This window comes from Pseudonaja textilis, chromosome 1 (genome assembly GCF_049901715.1).
Source record: "Pseudonaja textilis isolate UNSWEBS1 chromosome 1, rPseTex1.2, whole genome shotgun sequence".
NCBI classification, from domain to species: Eukaryota; Metazoa; Chordata; class Lepidosauria; order Squamata; family Elapidae; genus Pseudonaja; species Pseudonaja textilis.
In genome coordinates, this window is record NC_141990.1 from 238,700,131 (window position 1) to 238,727,493 (window position 27,363).

Genomic DNA, 27,363 nt, shown 5'->3' on the forward strand with positions numbered 1-27,363 from the left:
AATTTTCTTTTTTTTACATCATAAAACATCATGGTATTAACAATGTTCTTGGCATCTATACAAGATTTTGATTTAAATATCATAATACATTATATTGCATTTATTTATTATTAAATAATATCTTTAGCTATAATTACTATTCTTATATCTTTGTATAGTTTACAAAATTTTATTTTACTTTCTTAAGGTTGCTTCAATTAACATTTTTGTCTCACTTCTTGGTTCTGTTTGTTACCCATTTATACCAATTGTTCCAAATTGTAAAGAAGTCAGAATCGTCTTTTTCTTTCAATTTCATTGTTAGCATATTCATCTCAGCACTTTCTGTTACTTTGTGGATTATTAGTTCTTCATTAGGGATATTTGGTGTTTTCCATACCTGCGCAAAGGCTATCCTGGTGGCTATATTCTTTTTCCTTTGTTATTTGTGAATTTAATATCCATCTCCTTTTTCTTTTACTATGTCCTTTCCATGTAATTTTAACCGGGCTATGGTCAGCCCATATATTAGGCATTATCTCTACTTCACTAATGTCTTTCTTGATTGCCCCATTAACCTATACCATATCAATTCTGGACCATGATTTTTGTGGACTAGAATAAAACATATATTTCTTCTCATTTGGATTCCTCTTCCTCCATATATCTTCCAAATTGGTCTCATGTGTTAAACCAAAAAATTTGGGCGGTAAAATTCTCTTTTTTTTCTTCCTAGTCCCTTCCATACTAATATAGTCTTTTTTAACATCAACAATGGCATTAAAGTCCCCTATCAAGCAAATATTTTGTTCACCTACACTAATTATTTTATCATACAGTCCCTTATAAAACTTCTTCTGGTTATCATTAGGGGCATATATCCCCACTAAAAGTAATTGTTTTTGATGTAAATCAATTTGTATCATTAAAATTCTGCCTTGTTCATCTGCATAGATTTTTTTTTGCATTTTATCCCCTTTTTTACATAAATTGCTACCCCCCTTTTCTTTATCTCTTTTTCTTTATACACCATCAGCTCGTTCTTTGTGATTCTATATACAATGTCTCTTACATTTTTTCTGGCGAACCTGGACCTCTCTAGGCAGCTTGTTTCATCTGGCGTAGTTTGTATGGATTCGGTAGACCTCATCTAATTCTTTCGCTTTTTCCTGCTGGTCCCTTTGCAATGCCTCTGCTATTAAGTGGGACATTATGTCTCCCAGGTCTTCAGCTTTGGATTCCATTACATTTTGGAACCTCAAATAGAATGCTGCACGTTCCATTTCGAGATGGATAATCGAATCTTCTAAGTCTCTGTTCATCTCTATTACTTTCCTATCCACCCCTTCCAATCTCTTATCTGTTTGTTCAGCTTTAGTTTCTATATTCTTTATTCTTTGTTCATTCTTCTCCAGTGTCTTTTGGATCATTCCCATCTTCTCCTCTAAATTTTGAATCTTACCCTTCATTTCTCCCATTTCCATCTTCATATCTGTATGGTTATTAACCATTGTCTCCTGCATTTTAAGCATTGTTTCCTGAATAGCTGTTAATGTTGCTTGCATTGTCTGCATGTTGGCCGCGTTGCTCATCTTTTCTGTATTCAACATTCCTTCTATTGTTTTTTGGCCCACTGGAGATGCAATAGACATTGATGAACCAGACATCAGTTTTTTCCCTTTCAGGTTTACTGTTGCAGTACTGGTCATATTCCTAACTTTATTGTAGATATCTTCCCACTTTACCATTCACTGTTTAATTTTTCTTTTATTATTGGTTCTATTCAGTAGTTTCCCTTAGAATATAAATATCTTTTCCCACTTATGATATTCTAAATAATTCATATTTTATTCAATCTTTTATAGAATCTGAAACTAACTGAATCACTAAAATTAAAGAAGATAAAGAAGGGAGAGAGCTAAAGGGATTACAGGAAGGATAATATCAAAATGAGAGAAAAAAGAGAGAAAGAGTATAACATAATATCCTTAAATATACTTGCTGTAAATTGTTCTTATATAACTATTTTATATTACTATATTATGGTATATCAACTGTATCTTTAACTGTAAAGTTTTGTTTCCTTTAAACAATTCTATATTCCACTTCTTATATATATATGACCTTACTTATTTCATTAGTTGTTAGTAATCAATCAATCAATAATCATCAAAATAGTATTTCACCAGTTTTCACAGTTTCATATAATTTAAACTTTTAAATTCTTAATAAATTCAATCAAACCTTAATCAAAATGTTATTTCATTAATTATATTCTATGAAAAGAAGTCCAGTAATATTCAATCACTATCCTTTCCTTGTCCATTCACATTTTGTTAGGCACAGTCTGTTACATCAGCTTCTCTTCTCTCTGTATAATATCAAAATGTCACTTCCGTTCTCGGGTTTAGTCCTGTCTCTTACTTTTTTCCCACTGTTCTTCTTCTTTTACAAGTCACAGATCCATCAGGTTAAACTCCAAATTCCTAGATAATCAGTCTAAATCAACTCCAAATTTTTCAGAACAAGTCCAAAACACCAGTCAATCTTTAATCAACTAAATTGGCTTTGATCTCTGTCTTAAGAGTTCCTTTGTTTTCACTGCTGGATCACCATTTCCCTTCGGACTTCCGTCCTCTTATTTAAGACTCACAGTTCTGCCATCTCTCCCTGCCGTTTCTCTCCTCGATTTTCACTTTCCGCCTCCATCACTCCAAGTTCAATCCGTCAATTGATGCCAAAAACGCTGTTCATGCTTTAGTATCTTCCTCATTGGGCTAACGCGCTGTGACTTTGGTCTGCCATCGAGGTGGCCGATCACTCATATGTCGGAGCAAATGAGGTCTCCCTCGAAGCTGTCAACAGCCACCGCTGTCAAACTTCTCCTCGGGCTTCCTCACACCTTTGTCTTCCCCTCCAGAGTCTACGTGCCCCTCACTGGGGCCTCCAAATGCTCAGATTGGGGATGAGAGAGCAGAGCTTGCTCTTCTCTCCCCACCCTGCCGCAGTGCTGCAACCAGAAGTCTGGATAACTCAGTTTCATTTGTTAATACTAAGATAACAATTGCATGTTATATTCCCTATTTAGATGAGTCACACTATTACACCCAGTACTTTGCTCCAATTCAGATCAATTCAAATTTCCAGATATGCTAAGACAACAACTCCTAGTATTCCCTTGAAGTTGAGAGTTGTAGTCCCAACCAATCTGTAAAGTAAAATATTGAAAATATTGATTGGTTGGTCATTCGGTGCTCTGTGTCTCAAAATCAGCTATATAATCCTTTATTTAAATTTAGAAGTATTTGGGATCAAATATGTCCATCCCTTCTCCTATATGAGATAGATAAAAGATATTTTGGAATCCCAAGCTTATATATATCAATCTTGTAAGTAAAAACAGATTTTGAAAACTTCGTTACCATATTACTCAGTATGATACAATATAGTTTTCTAGGTAGCAATTGCTAATTGAAAAATCTCAGCCTCATAAATCAATTTGTGTATTCATGGTGTATATTGTATTAAAATGTTAAATTATTGTATAACTTAAATTACTGTTGTGTCTTTTGATCCATGTGCATTTGACAGTTTTTCAATTTTCCGTGTCCATTTGACACTTTTCCAATTTTCACTGATAGAGACATTTTATTTAAATGAGATATATAATGTAAAGCTGCTACAAAGCCAACATTTAACTGAGCAAGTCAAGCTATTGCTTATTGGATAATATGACTCTTTTATAGCATAGTAAAAGCTATAAAGTGAATGGTATGACCTCTTTGGTCAATGCTAATCCATAACAGTTTACTGTTAATTTAGTCGAGTATAGGCATCATGTTAAGAGTATAAAATATGAGAGCAGATCTAATTGTAAGTGACTGGTATGCTAGAGGATTCCTGATTCAAATATCAGTCAGCACAGTAATCCTAAGTAGACTTAAAAAGAAAGAGGCGGTCTATATGATCCATGTGACTTTACTACCAACCTAGCTCTGATACATGCCATGTCATGCTATAATATGCTAATTGTAATAGAATATAGTAAATACCTCACAACAAGATAATTTGTGGTCAGATTGGTCTGTTTAATTATTTATAAATTGATTATGTGCTATCAAATTAGCAGTGACTCTTAGCAATCACTTAAGTTGATTTTCTTCATGATGATCCCTTCACATGGTTTTTTTTTAGTTCTTCTAACAGGGTATCCATAACTACTGTAGCTGTGTCTATGCACCTTACTGTTGGTTTTCCTCCTCTTCTCTTTCCTTCCCTCTTTCCTAGCATCAGAAAAAGAGCTAGGTGTTCACATAACAAATATGATGACACATATGCCCAGGGGTGGGATGCAAATTTTTAAACAACCGGTTCTGTGGGTGTGACTTAGTTGATGGGCATGGCTTGGTGGTCATGTGACTGGGTGGACGTGGCTATATATTCATTAATCACCTATCCATTAAATGTTATTGGCTGGGTGTGACCAACTCAATATCACTCACATCGAGGCACGCATCTCCTCACCTGGCCTCTCATGATTGTGTGGATGCTGCAACAGTTGTAAGTGTGAAAAATGGTCATAAGTCACTTTTTTTCAGTGCCATTGTAACTTTGAATGGTCATTCCACACAAGCAAAGTACCAGCAAAAGAGGGAAAGGAAACTCCAGAGAGGTTCCTGAGACAGGAAGTCTAGTCCTGCCAAGAATGTAATAAGGGTTAACAGAGAGGCAATTTCTGTAAGCAACACCAGAATGTTTCCTTCCTGCCTTCCTTACAGGATTAGGCCAGTAATTTCTTCTAACAACCAGTTCTCTGAACTGCTTAGAATGTTAACAACTGGTTATAGTGAATAGGTGCGAACTGGTAGAAACCTACCCCTGCATATGCCGAAAATATGTTAATTTCAGAGTGATAATTTGTGCCTCAAATCAGAACTCTAGATTGATTTTTTTGATGATTTGTTTTTGTTTTCTTGGATGTTCGTGGAGTTTTTTCCAACACCAAATTTGAAAATAGGCTTCCTATCCAACTTCTTCAAAGTCTGATTTTCAGTTCCATGAGGTGTCACAGGAAATACCATTGCCTACACTATTTTGATCTTTGTAGATATAGACATGTCATACTATACAATTTTTTCCCCAAGGTCTTCATCATTGCTTTAGCAATTGCTAATCTTTTGGTACATTTCTTTATTGTTTGTTCCTTTACTCTTGATGGTTGATCCTGAAAGGCTTTTTACTGCAATTCCCAATTAGAACAGTCATATAAATATTATTTTAGGGGCTATCTAAATCTTTTTATCTATTTTTCCTATTTGTGATATGGAGAGAGTATTATTAATGTATCTTACATAGTTGTCAACTGTTTTTTAAAAGACTTCTTTCCAATAGGACTTTATCTATAAACTTTAAGCATCTTTGTAAGTCTCAAAAACTCTGGGAGGGTGGTTTGGAATTTGAATCCAGTGGCTATTTGTGGCAAAGGATTCCTTTTCAACCTATTTCAGTAATTCATCAAGAATTGATCCTGATGATAATCTAAAGATAATACTCTATTTGGCTAAAATTACATTACATAAATTGTAACCTTATTAAATTATATTGAATGAGCTATAAGCAAATTATTTCATGTTACCATTTCTGAAAGCAATGCCCAGTAAATCTTTCTTTTTAGCTAGAAATTTAAGATAGATCAAACAAGTAATCTTTGACTTACATCTATTCATTTAGCAACCGAAAAATATGAATTACCACCAGTCCTTGCATTATCAACCATCACATTATACCCATGATCTTGTGCTCAAAATCTTACCACTTGGCATCTGGCATGTATTTATGATGGATGCAGCATCCTGAGATCATGTGTTGGCCATTTGCAGCCTTCCCAGCCAGCTTCTAATAAGCAAACTTCCTCAATGGAAGTTTATTGATCTCACAATTCATTTAACAATTACAATGATTTGCTTAACAATCGTGGCAGAACAAGTAGTAAAATTGGGCATGACTTATTTAATAACCACTTTGCTTAGCAGTGGAAATTCTGGTCCTAATGGTGGACATGAATTGAGGACTACCTGTACTAATAAAAGAGCTGTCAAAGGAGTTCAGAGTTTCTTATAGTCTAAAATCACAGTCTGGGTCATATTTGTAAACTTGTGTTGTTTTATGCAGGATTTTGGATTTGTAAACTACTTACTATTAGGACTCTCTTTGCAGTAATATAGCTTCATTTCCTTAGAAAATATCTAACAAAAAGGATTTAGTTGAGATTAATTATGTTACGAGATAATCTGTAGATCCATGTTTCTCAACTGTAGCCATTTTAAGATATGTGGACTTCCTACCAGAATTCCCCAGGCAGCACTGCTGGGGTATTCTGGGAGTTTAAGTCCACACATCTTAAAATGGCTACAGTTAAGAATCATTGCTATAGATGACACAGCGACTAAACTATGGAAGTATACAACTTTTGAAAAGTGTTCTTGAAAGTTTTGAACTGCGTACAGATTTTGAGACACTGGAAGAAAACAAAGAAACACTGTTTGTTTGGAATTCAGATCAAAGGACTGAAAGCTTTTGCTCCCTCCATCTTTTTAAGAAGTATTGTGTATACTGACAAGTAAAACATAAGCTGATGCATCATTTTGGATCTTAGAGCTACTAATGTATATGAACACAATAAAAAGGCAATATATAATCAACAGATAAGCTTAGAAGACTAGTTCACAAAATAAAGAATGAAGGGTGAAAGGTTTCTTTTGTTGTCTCTTTTCAACCATTCTCCCACTAATCAAGGCTAGCATATATCTATACATACAATGAACTTGTTCTGACTTGTTTTGTCTGCCTTTATAAAATTAAAGAAGAATAGATCCTCACCAAAGCATTCCAAATCTAAAAACAAAATTGAAAATAATATTGCTATAACATGTTGAGTGATGGATTGTTAAAAAGGCTACCAAGAAACACATTGATCAATTATTTTTGTCAGGGAAAAAAAATATGCATCTTCTATTTTTTAATTCCCCACCTCCTTTGTTGTTAGCCCCTTTGTCCAAAAAACATGTACCTGCTTTAGTTTTACTATTGTGAGCAAAACATTCCATTGGTATGAAGTGTCGTGCTTCGTTCTCCAAATAATGCTATTATATAATGCAGTAGGATTATATGAAGCCATAAACTGCTTATTTTAGAATGCTTAGCTTTAATCTTAGAAAGGCTAATTTTCTGCTTAAAAGGTTGGGGAGGAGTGGAAGATCCACAGAGTAATGAAATTAAGCTGCCATTGGCACAAGGCAAAACTATAACAGGTGAGCCAAAGAACACTATCAGCTATGGCAGAGACCCTAATAACACACATTTTCATGCAGACATACTCCAAGCTACTTCAAACCTTGGAAGTATGACAGCTGTGAAAAAGTAATGCCAACAAGGAGAAGACACACACACATACACACACACACACACACACACACACACGGAAATGCTTTAGTATGTATTAATACAAATAAAGCAACTGATATTGAAGTTACAAAAAGAGAGTGAGAGAAGAGAGAATTGTATGGAAAGGGAATGAATTATTCATTATATTTAAAGAAAGATTGCCTTGGAAATGTTTGGTAATGCACTCCCTGTGTAGATTTAAATGCTTATTGTTTTCCTGTTTAAAGCAATGGAAATTTAATTCAATATTTTCATGACAGTTTCTTTTTTAAAATGCTTATTGCCAAAGAAACATTATTTAACTTTTGATGAGGATGCTTTATATTCAGAAAATATTGTTTAGTTTTCAAAGAAGAAAAGCAGAATGATCTAATCGTAAAAAGACAAGGGTTTTATACCATGAACAAACAATTTGGTTTAGTTTCTTTTTTTTAAAAAAATCTGCTACAGACAAAAATCAACCTCATAGAAAAGGGGGAATAAGATTAGATTTTATGAATGTTATAAACTCCATAGGACACCAGCACAATGTAGGTTAGGAAAGCCATTGTAGCAATGCGCTCTGTATGCAATCAGAAGCCAATTGTTAGTGGACTGTGTATAAGCACATACTGTGCTCAATGATCTGATGAGGTATTATGGATATGATGCAGAGAGACCTTGTGGATTAGAACCTCACCATTTGTTTAAAAAGTGAAAGCAACTTAACATTTACACTGAGCTTGTCTGAGGACTGGCTGCTCTTCGGATGGTAAGCCGAAGAGAGAGTATTTTCTTTACTGTTTTATTGCTTCGGGGAATTTATGGTATAGTTGAGAATTGAGCTGGGGTTGAGAACTTGATGTATATGCATGGGGGAATTTGCCATTCCTAAATCGCATTATCTTAAATCTTCTATTCCATACCTATGTTGTTAATTCTGTGTGTAATGTGAAAAAAGTTTAGGCAAAACAAGTATATTATTATAAAACTTTTAAAAATGAAAGAGGAATAGCTTAATAAAATATAGCCTGGAGATAGTTTGTAACACTGATTTTAAATGAGAAAGCATTGTTGAAGCATGGTTATAATATGTAAGTATATATTATACACTTACTCTTTTCATTTTCTACCCTTCTTTCCACTTCCAGCTTTAGTGAAGTGATACAGGTCATAGTTATAATGTGAAAGTATATTACGTAATTGTGTTCAAACAGGCTACAGACTCCTAGACATTTCTTATTTTAGGAGCAACTCCATCATGATACTTTGAAATTACAGCACTATTGAACACTAAATACTTGGAGATAAATAATCCATATATCTAACATACAACCAGAGAATGGGACAATCAATATAACAGTGTTGCAGTTGATAACCAAAGAAAGATTTTGAAGAATGTAATAACAGAGGATATTATTATGAACAGATCTGACAGTCCAGTTCCAACATCTACATTAATAGAGTTAAGAGTTTCACTGGCCTACAGCAATATCCTTTCATTAATGGGAGGGCAGGATAGGTGATCCTCTTTTGGCTTGGCACAAGGTAAACCCAAAACAATACCCTTTTGTCTAGAGGATAGAGGAGCAGAAACAGCAATTTGACCTGCTGAAAAATGATATTTTGTGCAATTGAGAGTGACCTGCTTCTTTCAGTTTCCAAGATAAGAAAGTTTAACTTGTGGAAGAAGAGTAACTGGTAGGAAATCAGAGGTAAGAAGTCAAGAAAACCAACATGGGAGACCTGTTTGAGAGAAATATTGCTCACATCCTGTGATTTCTAAAATTTTCACCAAATCTGTAATAGTGAGGATTCCAGAAAATGAACCTATTCCCTATGACTTGATTTTCTATGTGATCACTCCCAGTGAAACATGGAGAAAATGAGAAAATGAGATTTACAAGCCAGGATTTATTGTATTGTTGAATGTATCAATTCCAAGTATCACTTAAATTTTAGATGTTTTGCTTTGAAGCATGAACATGTTTTGCCTTTATGCAGGAATATAACAAAAAGAATAATATGTCAAATAAAAAAAAAATCTAGCCACGGACAATGGCTGTTTACATAGGAACTACCTATACTTTAAAAAATGATTTGTCTGTGTTTTTCTAAATGTGCGTGTGAACCATAGAATCATCAGACAAAATTATGCCATAATGCCCAGAACTGAAGCTTACTCATACCACCAGGAAAGAGATAAGTTGAAAAGATCCAAATAATATTCCTTAGAAGAATATACTGCTGCACATAATAATTTATTGAAAACAGGTAACATCTTCTAACTGATCTGTTAGTCCAAATAAGTGCAGCTAATGGAGTTTTAAATGGAATTGATACTTCCAAGTTGCAAGACTGGGCCTTTGTACATTGCTTTGTGTCAAGGATCATTTGAAAAATTTATTATTTTTCAGTGCTTGCTATGTGAGCTTTAATAAGTGTAAGCATGCTTAGGTCTCAGTATTGCATTTATGTTTTGCCAGTTTGCCTACTAGCGATCTATTGAGCAGAACTTTCAAGGCAGAGGTGCAAGTCTATGCCCAACAATCCCCTTTTGTTTTTGCAGATGTTTAGGCTTAAAGCGGTGTTGTGGAGCTCAGGCCCTGTTTGTACTTGCATGCTGCTATTCTCTGCTCATTGTCTAAACCTGTGTGCATTGTTCTCCTTGACAGGTGATAACTATCCTGTGCAGTTCATTCCATCAACAATGGCAGCTGCTGCTGCTTCTGGACTCAGCCCTTTACAGCTCCAGGTATGTGCCAAAATAAAAATATGTGGGCTCAAAGCCAGTACTTTAGTGGAAAACTGCTAACCAGCTGTATGCTAAGTAATGGCTTGAATGTTAAGTAATTTTTTAAGCACAGCTCCAGAAGGATTAACACCTTATGTACTAAATATGCTGCAAACAGAGCAGCATGTGTCAAGCTTGATGCTGGGAAATGCAGCCAACTTTGTATTTTTATCAATTGCTTAATAATTTCTGGCACAACAATCCAATCTATGCTTAAGTGCTTTTAAGTCCCTTGATTTGGTGGGAGAATTAAGCAGTCCTTAAAATCTTTTCTTCAACTTAAAGGTGTTTCAAAAGTACTTAAATTGTGCTGGGTATGTATGTAGAGAGGATGGAAGAATCAAGTAACTCTTAGTGGAATTTAGGTTTGAAATATTTTATTTCTCTTAAGCTTTTTCCAGATGTAGCCAGGTTAGCTTTTGCTCCTCGTTGTGGGTGTCTGAAAAATGTCAATTTCTCCTTCTTTTGGACTTTGTAATGACTGTTTCCTAAACTGTAGACTTGCAGCTTCTGTATTTATGGAATCTCAGTCTTTCCATGCGTTAAGTTGGTTGGATGCCAGCAGCCATCAGGAGTCTGCGTTTGGTCCCTTGCTAGGTCATTTATTTATTTTTGTCATAGCGGGAACTAAATGTTGTGTGAAAATGATTTATATTCCAATTTATTATATAGCCTTTTAATATTCCCCAAGAAAAGGCACAATAGTGTCAAATAATGAAGTAGCAGTCAAAAGCTTATAGAGTAGGTGTGTTTAGCAATCATGTTAGAGGTTTACCTTTTGATTATTTAAATGTTGTAGCTAATACCTCTTGTAATTGTTATCAACCAAAATTATTGTAGTATTAGTTTAGTAGTGGCAAACGTTGCAGTTTAGTTAGAGGAAAATAGATTTACTTGTTTGCCAGCTTGTTTGGATTACAGAATATTTTAAACATAAAAGAAATCCAGCCTTAATGGTTGCAGAATTTTTTTTAAGAATCCTGATAAATGAAAGGATAAATTTGCTCAATTATCACTTTAGTGCAGAATTGGATGGAATCTAAGAAAAGAGAAGCAGCATTAGAAAGGTATAATTTTCCAGTTTCCAGCTAAAGGGAAAGAGATCATGATATGGAATTCCTTCTCTAAAGGGACAGCTGTTGTCTACTGGGTTGCTATATTCTTTTGTGATTAAGAGGAATCTTTAAAATCATATTTTGCTACTAATATAAATTATACATGATACATTACTTTGTTCCTTTTCAGAGTATTGGACTTTCGTAAGATTGAAATGTTGTCTAAGAAAAGCCATATTTCAATCTGGCAGCTTTTATTTACTGTATATCCAATATTTATAATGGGTGTCTCAATGTCTCAGTTTGATTAGAGAATCCTTGCTCTTGAGTTGTAAGAACAATCATTCCTATGCATCACTGCTTTCTAACTTTTAACAGAACTTGTTCTTAAAATGATTCTTAATCCTGAGATATATTTCTGTGAGATACACTATCAAGGTTTGGTAAACTTGAATTGCTGATCATATCTTATTTTCTTCTTTTGAAAGACTCCACTCCCCCAATAGAAATTGCATAACATGTATTGCATTATGATGCTATTGTATATCTAAGAAAAATTGAAGCAACACACACAGGCCCAAACACAGTTATTCTTTCGGAAGAATTTGCTGAGGTTGTGGATTGAACTCTTCCTAACAGCTATAGCTCTTTCAAAACTATGTAAGGTTCAGTGCTCTGAAAGGTATTACTAAAGCATCCCCTAGAACACATAACAATGTCTTTCAGCATAGTAGACAACTTGGTGCTTTCCAGATTTTGTGTTTTATATCTACCAACCATTTTAGTATATCTAAAGGCAAGGGATTATGAACTGTAATCCAAATATCTGGAAAGTCTAAGCTTTTTCAGAGACTAAAGTTAAGCAGTCTTTTGCCATGTCCTAAAGAAGAGAAATGTGTGGTCTTCTGAGTAATGCAGAAAACTATTATCTGTAAGCAAGTTGTAATTCATTAGTTCATTAGATGAGTTGTCCAGAATATTGCATGATCTAAATCAGGGGTGTCAAATTCAAGGCCTCTGGTCAGATCCGGCCCATGGAGTGCTTAGATCTAGTCCATAGAACGACCCTGGAAACAGCAACAGAGCAGTCTGATGCCTCTGCCAGCAAAAATGGAGCTCGGGAGGGCACACTCTGTGATGACCTCCTGCAGTGCACTGCCAGCAAAAATGGAGCTCAGGAGCACTGTGTGTGGCCTTCCCAAGCTCCATTTTCACTGGCAGAGTGCTGGAGGAGGCCATCACAGCTGAAAAATGAAGCATGGGAGGGGTGCCCCCAACACGAATGATGTCGAGGTGGCCATGCCCACCCCAGCCATGCTGACCTGCCCCCCCACAGGTCAAACACAACCGTGATGTGGCTTTTAGTGAAATCTAGATCATATTCTGGGTGACAGCATATTGAATTCTGTTGAGTACAATTCCTGATTAAAGGAGGCACAACAAGCTATTGTCTAATATGTGAGACAGTCAAAGTAGCAGAAGAGTTATTCTTTTTAAAGACTTTTGTCCACTTTGCTTCTCAGAACCAACACTTGTGGAGAAAATTAGTGATGTATCCATTTTAAATATGAGGAATTAAAGACTGAAAAGTACATAGTCTAATGTACCTGTCTTTCTCATGCTGATCTTTTTCATTATTTTATTACTCTTACAAGACCATGACTTCAAAAGTGCAGACATTCAATCCTTAAAAGAAAAGGGATTTGGAAAAAAAAGAATAAACATTAAATTTGAATTAATAAATGGATCAAATTCTAACCAACCTGTGACTACTTTCAGTGTCGAGGAATCACACCTGGGCTCATGCTGACAAACTGTCTCTTCTTCCCATCAGTGTTTGAATTAACTAATTAATTCATATTAATATACAATAAGAAGGTTCAGTTATATGACCCAGTGCAATAATCTGTTAGCCGTTCTTCCCTAGATTTAGAAAGAGTGAGCTTTAATATATTGTTTTTTTCTCTTACCCCTCAAAGCAAAAAAAAAAAAAAAAGTGATGTGGGTGTGTATACATGTATATAAAATGGGTGGGGGGAGAAGAAGAAGGAAAGAAAGAAAAGAGGCAATTATGTTAACTGAAGTTGTCCTAACAAAATGTTCTTTAGAAGTGTACATAGAGGCAGAGGGGAGGAGGATGAAAGAGTAAAACCAACCTATAACTTCCCCTTTATCCCTGATGCCTTCCTGAGCCAATTTGTCCTTCAAAGTTTATCACGTATAACATTAATGAGCCTTGGCAACTCTTAGCCCTGGTTGCAGCTGTAGGCTGAAAGTTTTCATCAGTGAAATTAAACAACACCCGCCACAAAAGCCTGTCCTGCCGGCTTCTTTATCCTCTCGCTTTTCTCTGCTCTTCACTTTGCACAACGTAACGACCTTTTGTTATACCACAGGGTGCAGATCCAAAGTATTGCTGAAGCATTGCAGCGCCTGCCTCAGGGGTACAATATTAGCGGTATGAAGGCCAAAGAATGCTATTTTTAGTTGATCAGTTCGGCAGATGGAGGCAGAAATATATATCTGAAGGTTGAGGGTTTGAACCATTAATTTTGATAATGTATTTAACCCTGGGAACAATCAGAAACTGTAACTCTAAGGTTACAATGCTTTTGACCTTTACAGAACAGAGGGCATTCGGTACAGTAAACAATATATTACATTTCTACTTATTCTAATTCTCTCACACATATAAATTTCAGGACAGGGTTGACATTTGCTTTCCTCAGCTATTTTCGTGCAGGCCCTTAAAGTAAGTAGAGAAGAATGTGCAGGAGAGAGGCCGCTGTAATGTGACAGTCATGTAAATATGGCCTTTAAATAGCTAAGGCATTAAATGTAGCCTTTTATGAAGAAATATTATTCTCAAGAACCAGCATCTCATTTGTTCCTCTCTCTCTCCCCCACCCCATGGAAAAGTTGGTATATGAGCCGTGTCTCTTTAGGCATTTCCTGTATATTGCTGCGAGCTTAAAGCGAATTTTATTGGGGTTAATGCTATGCAATAGGCTATCCTAGAGAAAAGGCAATTGAGTTTGGCTCTAGCCTTTCATTGTGTAAATAGGTCCTACCTGTTTGTGGCTTTGTGAAATGGGGCACACTTCACCTCAGCAAATACAGCCGTTAGATATCACACAGCTTAAGTATTCCTAATTAAAGTATCTCCATGTGTCAGCATATTGGTAATGTTTTATTTTAATCCATTTATTTTGTTTATGAAACACTGACATATGTTTAGATTGTGAAATATATGAGCCTTAAAAATCACTTTATTGAAGAAAATTAATTCCTACAATGCTGTCTGGGTAATGTGTTCACTCACCCAGTCAGTCACTGGCGGGCCTGCCACTCTTAATGTTGCTTAGACACACTTTAACAGTTTTATCTGACATAACATTTCTCTGATGCAGCCAGCAATAATAATTGCCCTGCACAAATGCTAAACAGGGGTTTCCTTTATTTTTATTTGCAATCCAGTAAAGAATTGGGGTTTGGGGAGAAAGCGGAAAAAGAGATGGGAAGACTGCGTAAAAGATTCAAGTAAGACCAATCAAAATTAAAACCAGCTTCCTACCTTTTCAAAGTTTGACACTGCAATTTGTTTTTCAGCAGGTAGATTTTCAGGTCAATGCTGTGAGTGACTGACTGTCAGCGGGAATTCCACCAAGACAAGTAATTTCACTTAGAGTATTAGTGACAGATTGCTCACTTCTTCGTATCACTAGAGAAAATAAACTTAATATTGTTACAGGCACAGTTTCTGTCTTCATTAGCCTTATAGAAACATTCTGCCTTGTACGCTTTTTCTCTTTCTCAACCTCTCCCCCTGATGAGCCTATTTTTCTATTATTTTAAACCAAATGCTCCTGCTTATCATATCTCTGTTAAAGTGAATATTTTTGCCAAGATTACCACTGTAAAAGACAGTCTGCTTGAACAAGCCTGTCCAAGTCAAATACAATTTCAAGTAGATTTGTTTCAGAAATGTACAGTGTAGTTCAGAGAGAATTTGCAGAATATTTCATTTTTGAATGATAATCTCTTTGGACTCAGTCCGGTGAAAGTGACTTAGCTGTGAGTCACTTAGGTTTCATTTGGCTTCAGTGGGTCTATCTTTGATTTAGATCATTCACATCAGTGAGAGTTAGAGGTGGGACTGGTTATTCAAGGCCACCAGCACGGTGGTTGTTTTTTCCAAATATAGCTTGGGCATATTTCTTGCCTCTATACTTGTACACTTAACTGCAGTGGAAATGATCAGAATCAAGGTACAAGCTAACTGTGTTTGAGTAGGAGAAGATGGAGAAAGGTGTTGGAATTAGAATAGAATAGAAATAGAACAGAATAGAATAGAATAGAATGCTTTACTGGCAAAGTGTGATTGGACACACAAGGAATTTGTCTTTGGTGCATATGCTCTCAGTGTACATAAAGAAAAAATAAAATACATTCATCAAGAATCATAAGATACAACACAGTGATGGTCATACGTTACTAATAAGCAATCAAATCATATAGGCAACAAAACTATATAAATAGTAAAGATACAAGCAACATGGTTATAGTCATAAGTGGGAAGGGATAGGTAATAGGAAGGATGAGAAGAAGAATAGTAATACAGTTTTACTAAATAATTTGACAGTGTTGTGGGAATTAGTTGTTTAGCAGAGTGATGGGATTTGGGAAAAAACTGTCCTTGTGTCTAGTTGTTCTGGTGTGCAGTGCCCTATAGCATTGTTTTGATGGTAGAAGTTGAAACAATTTATGTTCAGGATGTGAGGGGTCTGTAGACATTTTCACAGCCCTCTTTTTGACTTGTGCAGTCAAAAAGAAGTTAATAAGCTGGAATAAGCCTGAGTTAAGTCCTGAGTTTGTTTTTCCTTCCTTCCTTCCTTCCTTCCTTCCTTCCTTCCTTCCTGCCTGCCTGCCTGCCTGCCTGCCTGCCTGCCTGCCTGCCTGCCAGCCAGCCAGCCAGCCAGCCAGCCAGCCAGCCAGCCAGCCAGCCAGCCAGCCAGCGCCACCAGCTAATTTATATAGCCACACATCTCTGTTGGGTTCCAAAAACCAAGAGAGATATATTGAGTTTTTTCTAAGCAGTTGTCTTTATTGGTCCTCATCTACAGACAGGAATATTTTCAAATTAAAGCAAAATGCATAATTAAAGATATACTCTGAGAACTTCTAAGGAAGAGCTATCTGGACTCTTTTCCTTCCAACCAAGCGAAACTTTGTTCTCTCATTCCTCTGGAATGCAGCCCATCCATTCTCTGAATCCGGATTCCATCACATCTACAAGCAAGTGACTCTGGGCGGCTTACAGAAAAAATGAAACAATAAGCTGGAAAAAAGATAGAATTTAATTGATAGAATTTATTTTCATTTTCCATTAAGGCAATCTTTTAAACTCAAAATATGGTTTAAATTCTGCTCGGTTTCCAAACAAGCCACTTCCAAATAACAGCTTAGCAAATTTATTTGACCAGAGTTAATTTTAAATTTTCTCTCATTCATAGAATCAAGCCAATTTTCATAGAGAATTAGTTAAAATATGTTAATGTGTTGCTTGGATTTATTCAGGCTCATCCCTGATGTGATAAACAATAATGGATATGTGTGAAACTTACCTTTCTGCTCTATTAGTGCTTTAAGTCATCATAATTAAGATTTTCTGACTGCATGGTTTCATACCAATCTATGGGGCCTGAAGGGATACAGTAGATTAAGTAACCCACATGGCTATTTTCCTGCAATAAATATGAGTACCTTGTGTGGAAAATTACTTACCTTTTTAGGGACTCCATTTCCATGTTCCCACATGAGCAATTATTCTTCAAGTGGAAATCGTGAATGTCCTGTCTAGATGTGATCTGGACAATAGTGGAATTGTGAGTGACTATGCGTAATTCTAGATCCTAGACTGGGCCTTTTCCAATTTAAGATTATTAGATGGAATTATTGGACTTAAAATGTACTTATTCTCAAAACAAAATGAAGTTTTAATAATGAATTGAAGTTAGAAATAAAATAAAAAGAATGATAATGGTAATAAAAATGCATAATAGAAGTTTAGAATTTTAATATTTATGCTGGCTTTAGACAGTTAGGAGAATGCTGCAAACTTTGTTTTCGTCCTATCTGAAAAGGGGGCTACAGTAGCTTACTAGTACAAACCTCTTTCAAACCTAAAGACACTGACAATGTATAACATATGCTAATTCCTTCTGAGAAGTTTGAGAGACTAGCAAATTGAAAGATAATTAATGCTGATCTTAGCTTTGAATCTAACAGTTGGAATTTAGGTGTTTCTGTATTACAAACTACAGCAGTAAACAAATTGCCTTCTGTTACTAACCTTTCATTAGTGAAAATTTAATTGGGTATAATGTGAACAATGAGGTTTTTAAAAAATTGTAGCAGAAAAAGATTGCAGACATCATTATGCATCCATATTATGCCAAGGCTCTGATATCGCTTATGAAATAATTGTAACATTAACGACTATCTTTAACATGATTACATGAGTAGAGTAGTCCATGATATGAAGGAACCAGTATTATGTGAGCGTCAAGGCATTTATAAAATTAAGAAAGAGTGAAGAGACTCTTAACTATGTAAAACATGTACAAGGACACACCAGTCCTTGTCCAGTCCAGTGAGTTTTAAAACCTCTGAAAGTCTTTGCTTGTACCCAGCATTCCTCTGGCTAGTGAAAGTCCAGATTAACTCCCTGAGGAATTGCCTTCACAGCATTCTTTTACATTTCTGTGCCAGATGCCTTACAGACTTTGTGAACTATTTTGCATGTGAAGTTTCAAAAATAGCATACCTAAAAGAGCATTAAAAATTGTTTTCTGCCATATACAAAGCAGAATATTTGCCGTAATTCTGTTCATACACAGGAACATTTATTAAGATCAGAATGTAGTAATTTGAGCTTGAGTCATCGAAGCCTGCGTCAAAAGAATAGTTTCCACATTTTAAAGATCTTAGCTAAGGATACATTTAGAGCTTGCATTGGCTTTCTCTTCCTTTTGTTTTTCAGCTGTTATCTTCACATGCTATATTAGAGCTGTTCCCACAGATCATTTTAAGATAATTTTGTTGTCATTATTGCAGAGAGCCCTGAAAGGATTGGTGCACATGCAGAACACCTTTTCCGTCTTAGTTATAATCATAAAATTGAAGCAATCAACTAAATATCTAAACCTGAAGTAAGTAAATAAATGCCATGAAAATTTAAACTCCAAATCACAAATTCTGTAAACACACAAGGAAAATCTAGGCTGTATAGAATGATTGAAGGAAGAAATATCCACCTCAATAAGCAATGAAAAAGGAAGAGTTTAGTTATAAGATGAGAGCATCAGTATATACGTAACAACAGGATGACTGGTTTATAAACGAAAAAGTCAGAAGGTCTTGGTTCATTGAGGTATCTCAGTGGCACATACAGATATCTCAGTGGCACATACAGATTGATGAAACTGCTGTCAAAACAATGATTCCCAATTCATTTGTTTTCTCCAGATTTGAGGTTCTGCCTCAACTTTATATTTAAGGCAGAACTTTCTCCTGTGTAAGCCTCCCAATATTAAGATAAGTAAAGAAAGTTTTATTAGGGCAAGACAGAGGTGCTCTTGTCCAGTCGAAAGATTCATGTTGGCAGCTGTGATGTACTTAATTCAATCTTGAATTTAGATGCCCAGGTTTTAGCAATGGCTGTTTGCCTAGCTCGGGCAATGTGCCAATTTTATCTGTTCCTGGAGATAGTACATTTACATATTATATTTGGCCCTGGTGATACATAGCTTAGCTGCATTCCATTGGGCTACTGTAATGCATTTTGCATAGGACTGTTTTTTTAAATGTTTGGAAATTCAGCTGATCCAGAAGGCTGTAGCCAGACAGACAGAAAGAACATGTGACTGACTCCCTTGTTGAAACAACCTCAGTGGCCACCCGTCTATTTCTAGACACAATTAAAAGTGCTGGTTATGATTTATAAAGCAACTTGGGAACAAAGTATTTGGGAGGAAAAAAATTCCCATGTGAGTCTGCCCGGGCTTTAAGTTCCTCAGAAAAGATTCTTTCCTCTGTCACACAACCATTGGATACACATTTGATAGAGACTTGAAAGAAGGCCTTTTCAATAACTTCTCCCAGATTGAAAATCCTTGCCAAGAGAAATCAGATTAGCTTGGCTGTCTTTCTGTTGGCAAAGATGTGTTTATTCAGTCAGGCTTTGGGTGTTTTAGCTAATTAGTCACTAAAGTGTTTTCATTTGAGTCTTTATTTGTTACATTTTAATATTTTTATTATGCCTTTGTTATTTTAATCTTTTTTCCCCTGATATCTATCCTGAGTGATGCTTTTGATGGAAAGATGCAAGTAAGCTAATTTACTGAAGAAATCCAAAATAAGAGTAACTTAATAGAGGAATAGCTTATGTAAGTAATGATCATAGTTAAAATGGGAAAATGTGGTTTTAAGTAAAAGAAAAAAAACCATACTGATTTTGACAGATTACAGAAAAAGAATTCCAGTACAAGTTTAATGTTCTTATTCTCATTGATATCCTGTTGAATTGAATGACACAGAAGAAGAAACAAAAACTAGTTGGAAGATCATATATGATATTTTGTTATCTATATTTAGCTACCTATTCATTGGGTGGATAAAAAAGGTCAATCATGAATTACTTTGAAAATCAAAGGCAAAAAACATAGATTAACAATTTGATTTTAAAGAATTATGTTTGCTTTTCCTATTACAATTTCTTTACATTGGAATAAGATCTATTGTATGTAAAGGGGTAGAATTATGACTACACTATGCATTTTCTGTAACTAAAGTCACTGAATGATTTCTAAGTTGGAATTATTTAAAAGTCGAAGTTGTACACCATGTTTGATTGCCTAGTTTAGAAACAATGTGTACCACACTTTCCCTTGATATTTTATTTTCTCTGCCACACAAATGCTACACTTTACATATAATAAGTTTACCTATCAAGTGACACTGCAACCTCAGTGGGGAAAACCTTTTTTTAATGATATGTTAATTGAATGGGATGCTAGAATGGCTCTTTTTTCCAGAAGTGCCCCAGCTGAGTGATAAAACTTCTCCTGATCAGTAGAGCCAGCAGATTTTTATAATACCCCTATCTGGTGGCTTCAGTACCTTCTAGTGAAAAGTACCACAGCAGTTGCTATCTTACAAATTAGAGCCAATAGCTATAGAAATAGCTATAGACATAGATAAATACTGTATATTATTAATACAAAAATTTTGTCTCTGATGTTATCAGATTTTATATACATTAACGTAGTTCCCTCTGTATTTGCAACTGAACTGATAGGTTATCTAATTTCATTTTCTCAGTTTATATTAGCAGGATGCTTACTATCCCAGAAAAAGCAAAAATAAAAAGTCTATGGAGATTCTCAATCATCCAGGCCATAGTTGTCCCAAAGATGCTTTTCAAAAGGCGATTGGACTTCCTTTTTTTCCCCTTGAAAACATTTTGCTTCTCACCCAAGAAACTTCTTCAGTTTTTCTTACTCCACTGTTACTGTGGCCAGCAAGTAAAACCATAAGCCTATCTCTATCTCCTCAGACTCTTATCAGGACTTGACCTGAAATTTGAATTTGTTGTAAGTGGAAATTTAGTGATCTAACCCACAGGAAAGTGATAGGATGTACAGATTCAGTGCTTGTGAGGGTAACCTGTTCCTCTGAAGTTTTGCTAGATAAAAAGTAGAAATTTAGGGAAGAAATTGAGGAGGCAAAGAGCAGGAAAAAAAATCTGTAAGGAGAAAGCAGCATCAATCAGACCTAGTATATCAGTTAGGTGTAGGAAATGGAAACGAAAAATCCAAGCATAGAATTTTTGACCAGAATGTGCAAAAGTATAGATGCGACATTTCACCTGTATCCCTCTTTCACTATCCTGAAATACTTTTTTCATATGCTTACATCCTTATATAGGAAAGCACTCACAGCGGCATGCTTAGACACTTTACCCTCTATAATATTGACTAGAAAACTCAGTAATATACCCTGTCAAGAACACATATCTGTATGTTCAGATACAGAAACTAAAATACTCTACCTGTCACCATTGGAGGAAGGAGTTAGTTTCTCCTCTAATCACAAATTACTGAGACTTGTCCCAAACTGGCTGTGTGGTTTCTATTAAATGAGCAAGATTGCAAAGTTTTTAGGGAGGTGGTTAAATTCTGTGCAATAGTATAGCAGTCAGAAATAGACTACCACAACCCAATGTAGAAATTGTACTCGGCAAAGGTTGCCATATGAGAGGTAGGGGGGATGCCAGTTGCCAATTAAAACAAACAACCTCAAAAACTGGGTGGCATGGTCATTTACATAGGAAGTGAGACTGAGATAAGTAAATACAATTTTGGAATATTTTTTTAAAAAGAATACTTTGGGAGTATGAATCTCTACATGGAACTGTTATAAAGGCACCTGGCCAGAAACAATCAAATCTAAATGTAGGTGTATTGTAATCAGATAGGTTGTACTATAATATGGCCTTTTTCTCTCTCACACTTTTGATCTTTGGCTATAAATGCTTTAATTATGAAAAGGAGGATACTAAAATTTGGCTCAACCAGTTTAAGTAACTAAAATTTCTTTATCATCATATAAAACAGAATATGCTATAAGGACTGACAGTGAGAATAATCATACAGGGGAGTGAGTGAAAAGCCAGGGCAAGGAAGCTACCGATGAGGAAGATACATGTAAAAAAATGCATTCTATGAACTTGCACTTACTTATTTTAACTTTTAGAATGATTTTGTTAAAATGTGAACAAGCAAGCACTAAGATTATAAACTTTTAACTAGATATGAGCAATACAAATAATAATACTTTGGGCTCATTTGGAATAGCAGCTCTGATTGATTGCTTCTAAAGCACTGTATTAGACTTTAGTTTATCTCCTCTGCAAGACTTGTAAGTATTGTCATTACTATGCCCATTTTATAAATGATTTGTGGAAATTGGCAGCTTGTCTAAGGTCACTGATTGAGCCCATCTGAAGAATTGTTGACTTCCTATTCAGATATATTTTAGATTCTGCCTTTTCTCATGCCGCTTAACAGCCTTTTTCTTTTCTTGCAGATGAAAGGGAGGGGATGGTTCCTAGTAATTTTAAAGCTCTTAAGCAACTTAACTGAAAGCCACTATAAACACATAAAAAAAGCATATGGTCACTCAGTTGAATGTTTGTTGCCTACAGAACATGAACTCTCAAACCTTCTAGATGCGGAATCTGTTTTTAATCTTACTATTCCAAATCCCTCATTTAGGGTGACAAGAAAGGATAACCAACTCTAATTAATAAAGCAAGTTAACCAGCAGGCTAAGTTAGAGTAAACATGAGTGTGTGTGTGTGTGTGTGTGTTAGAACAATAATGGGAGGGTGACATTTTAGCCCACTTCTTTGCAAAGGGATCTCTTCTTTAAAAATAGATAGCACATGCAGTCCGTCGAAAGGTTGTTTTGCTTTTAGGAAAACAATGTGAGAACGGGAGGAAATTAGAAAGCATTCTGCATATCACTTCATAAAACCCCAGTGAAATGGGGGAAATTTCCACACTTCAGTTCCACCGTATTTCTACTCCCTAGCTTGAACCTTGGTCTCGGTGTATTCAGCATGTTGAATGCCAGGAGCTGAAGCAGCTGTTAGGCCATACTGGAAGGAAGCAGCCTGATGCATCCAGGACCTGGCTTTTCCTCTTGACATCTGGATGCTACTGGATTGTGAAGGCTGCCTGAGGCCAAGAGGCTGCAGAAGCCTTGCGGCTGTGAGTATAGGGTCTTTGCTGCTCTTTAAGTGATTAGGGCACTGAAGCAGCAATAATGCTGAATTATCGCTTGATTGCTTCCTTCTAAGGGATCTTGGGACAAAGAGATAGTCAAGGTGGAGTATTTACAGGAAAGTCATGTTCACAAAGACAAGGCTAATTGTTGTGTGCTTAAAATAAAGCCTTTCAACTTGGCTTGATCCTTGGATAGTTTTGGACATGGGGTGGTGGTGGTAGTGGGGAAACGGTAGTGGGGCAACGGACCCAGATTCCCCTTTGATTCTTTTTCCTAGCAAAGCAGTAAACAAAATCTTGATAGAGAAAAGCCAGATACTCCTTTGAAAGCATTAGAGTGAGGGGGAAAAAAAATACAAAATTTCAGTCAATCCTCAAGGACAAAGGGATGCCAAAATCCAACAACAGGAAATTCAAGTTGTATTGATATTTGCACCAACAGAAAAGGGACTAAAAACATTGTAACAGCAGCAGAAACGTGTGCAAGAGCATTGGTTCACCTTATTGAATGGAAACAGCTGAATAAAACCTATCTGCAGCAGCACTTTTCTTTTTGATGGATTATTATTTAAAAACAAATCATTTGCAAAATAAAATAGCATTTAAAATGAAACAGAGAAAATTGTATTTTCTCACCCGGCTATGCTCTTCTGTGTATAATGCATTGAGGACAATATGTAATTAAAAATGGTCTCCCTGACAGATATTTCTCCCCAGTTTGAATAATAGTGATTCTCTATTGAAGACCAATTTGTGGCTCTCAGTTAACCTCTACTATTCTAAGGGGGTTATATTTAATTAACACTGACTAAAGGCCTGACCTAAGAGGCAACTGAAAATGATTGAACTGCAGTTTCATAGCCAGAGTCTAGTCAGCTGGGAGAGTAGTTTGGCAGAGGAGGGGGAGAATTAGAAACCACCATTTACTGAAAAATTCCTTCCAACTAAGCTGTATTTCAATGGACCATTTAATGCTCAGATGGACAAAGGTATTACTTCAGTCATTGAGTTGTATCAAACTCTTTCTCAGAGGTCCTGTTTTAAAAAAAACTACAGGAAAAGCAGTATTCACAGCAGAGCAGCACTCAGTCTGTTGGAAAAAAGAAAAAAATGGAAATGTGGTGAGACCACGTTACTGTGTACTTTTGGTTCATTGACAAATGGGTTTCATAAGAGATCCATAGTTCTGATTTTAGGACCATCAAACAGCATGCAGCACAACGTTGCCTCAACTTCCATTCACCTGTTTATTGCTTTGTTTCTTTCCATATGATGCTAGGTCTCTCTATATTAGGTAGGTCTAGGTCTAGGTCTCTAGCAGGGGTGGGATTCAAATGTTTTAACAATCGGTTCTGTGGGGATGGCTTAGGTGGTAGGCGTGGCCGGGGCCATGTGACTGGGTGAACATGGCTTGGTGGTCATGTTATTGGCTGGGCGTGGCCAACTTAATATCACTCACATCGAGGCACATATCTTCTCGCCTGGACTCTCATGACTGTGGGAATACTGCAACAACCGTAAGTGTGAAAAATGGTCATAAGTCACTTTTTTCAGTGCCATTGTAACTTGAATGGTCACTCCACACAAGCAAAGTAGCAGCAAAGGATGGGCAAAAAACTCCAGAGAAGTTTCTGAGACAGGAAGTCTAGTCCTGCCAAGAATGTAACAAGGGTTAACGGAGAGGCAGTTTCTGTAAGCAACACCAGAATGTTTCCTTCCTGCCTTCCTTACAGGATTAGGTCAGTAATTTCTTCTAACAACCGGTTCTCCCAACTGCTTAGAATGTTGACATTCGGTTCTAGCGAATAGGTGTGAACTTGTAGAATCCCACCCCTGGTCATGTTATTGGCTAGGTGTGGCCAACTCAATATCACTCACATTGAGGCACGCATCTCCTCGCCTAGCCTCTTATGACTGTGGGGATGCTGCAAGTGTCATAAGCATGAAAAATGGTCATAAGTCACTTTTTTTTAGTGCCATTGTAACTTTGAATGGTCACTCCACACAAAAATGTTTCTTTCCTGCCTTCCTTACAGGATTAGGCCAGTAATTTCTTCTAACAACCGGTTGTCCAAACTGCTTAGAATGTTAACAACCGGTACTAGCGAATAGATGCGAACTGGTAGAATCTCACCACTGGTTTCTAGGTATTGATGGGAACAATCAATATTTCTATTTGCCAAACAATTTTTCACCTTTGCTTCTTCTGGCTTTTTAAAAAGCTGACTTTAGAAATTCTTGTTCAGATTGCTGTGGGTTGATGATAGATTAGATGATGGTCAGTCTGAGGTAAAAGCAATGCTGGACCTGATTGGTTATTCCCCTGCTTTTTGAGTTTCTCTTCTGTGCAGAGAAGAGCCATGGTGTGAGTGGGTCTCCCTGTACTGCTTTTTTCCTTTGGGACGTTGGTCCCATCTCAATAATAGCTGTATTTGTTTTCTCTCTCATGGATGTCATCCTGTATTCTGCTGCTTTAATTTTAGGCCATCTCCTTATTTCTTTGATTCCTCTGGCTTTATATTTTTTCAATTTTTTAAAATATTATACCAATGCTATCACACTAAACTGAGGCATCAACATTATCAACATTTATTTTATTTATTGATATAGTGTAGGGCATCTACAGAGATGATTCCAGAGGTAATGGAATCATCATCGAGTCTCAAAATGAGTGATTGATATACTTATTGGACTGTCCCCTGTTTTCAACCACCCACCCACCCCCGAACCCTTGCAATTAGCAGTTTTTTTAAGGAGCTTATCTAGAGGCTTTCCTTTATAACTTGTGGAAGCAAGGGGTTGCATATGGAGATAGATAGGAGAGGAAAGGGCTTCATGTAATCTAAAGAGATATGGAAAGGATACTTGAAATCATGAACATTGAAAGCCAGAGGAGCTTTTAGAGAGACATGGAAATCACTATCCATCCTTAGATCAACCTTGCAATTTAAATAAGTCCTTATTTTAAATTTTTGAAATTGTACATTTAAAAAAAATATATACTGTATGTATATATAGAAGGAAATAGGAGAAAAGATCTAAGAGCCCAGGAAGAAATACCTACACAAGTCAACGACTAGCTGAGAGGTGGGACATGGCAAGCCATGCAGCCAATTACAGAGCAGCTATTATCTAAATTGGAAGGGAATTCAAGTCTTGGAATAATCTTCATTGAATGGCTTAAGGAAGCTCATCTAGAAAAAAAACACCCCACTTTTAAATCAAAATTGGAAAGCAGGGTCAGGGACTGCCTTTCCCATGGGTTGAGAATGGGAAGGCGATGATTAGCCATTCTTGCATTCCAGAAGAGGTAGGGGATCTGTACTTGGATAATTAAACAGGATATGCAGATATACCCTTTGTGACTATGTTCTGATTTGTTAATTCTCATTTTTTGCACCACCCTTTTTGTTGAAAAAGCACACAATTCTAAACAACAAATGAATAGATAATTATATACAAACTTCAAGATATTCAAAATTCAAGACATTCCAACACATTCTTTCTCTTCTTAACCTTAGGATTTGTTTTTCCCCTCCCTTCCTCTTTTCCTCTATATATGACCAAAGCTTTACCCAAGACAATTCATTTGTTCCTGGCCATTGAAGGATAACTGACCTTTTTTTTGGATAATCCTTTAATTCAGTTCATTCACAAGAAGATAAAGTACAGGTGAAACTTGAAAAATTAGAATATCGTGCAAAAGTTCATTTATTTCAGTAATGCTACTTAAAAGGTGAACCTAATATATGAGATACGCTCATTACATGCAAAGCAAGATAGTGCAAGCTGTGATTTGTCATGATTGAGATGATTATGGCTTACAGCTCATGAAAACCCCAAATCCACAATCTCAGAAAATTAGAATATTGTGAAAAGGTTCAATATTTTAGGCTCAAAGTGTCCCCCTCTAATCAGCTAATTAATCCATAATACATGCAAAGGATTCCTGAGCCTTTAAATGGTCTCTCAGTCTGGTTCAGTAGGAATCACAATCATGCGAAAGACTGCTGACCTGACAGTTGTGCAGAAAACCATCATTGACACCCTCCATAAGGAGGGAAAGCCTCAAAAGGTAATTGCAAATGAAGTCGGATGTTCCTAAAGTGCTGTATCAAAGCACATTAATAGAAAGTTATGTGGAAGGGAAAAGTGTGGAAGAAAAAGGTGCACAAGCAGCAGGGATGACCACAGCCTGGAGAGGATTGTCAGGAAAAGGCCATTCAAAAGTGTTGGGGACTTTCACAAGGAGTGGACTGAGGCT

The 27,363-nt window shown here is 36.2% G+C and overlaps 1 protein-coding gene across 12 annotated transcripts in view; it reads left to right on the top strand.

Annotated features, from left to right (window-relative positions):
- Positions 1 to 27,363, top strand: part of SOX6 (SRY-box transcription factor 6) — a 465,066-nt gene that overhangs the window by 346,581 nt on the left and 91,122 nt on the right. For all 12 annotated transcript variants that reach the window (XM_087921050.1, XM_087921045.1, XM_087921043.1 and 9 more), the window contains one exon: positions 10,077 to 10,156. In XM_087921050.1, the coding sequence (XP_087777176.1) occupies positions 10,077 to 10,156 (80 nt within the window). The remainder of the gene's footprint in view (positions 1 to 10,076; positions 10,157 to 27,363) is intronic.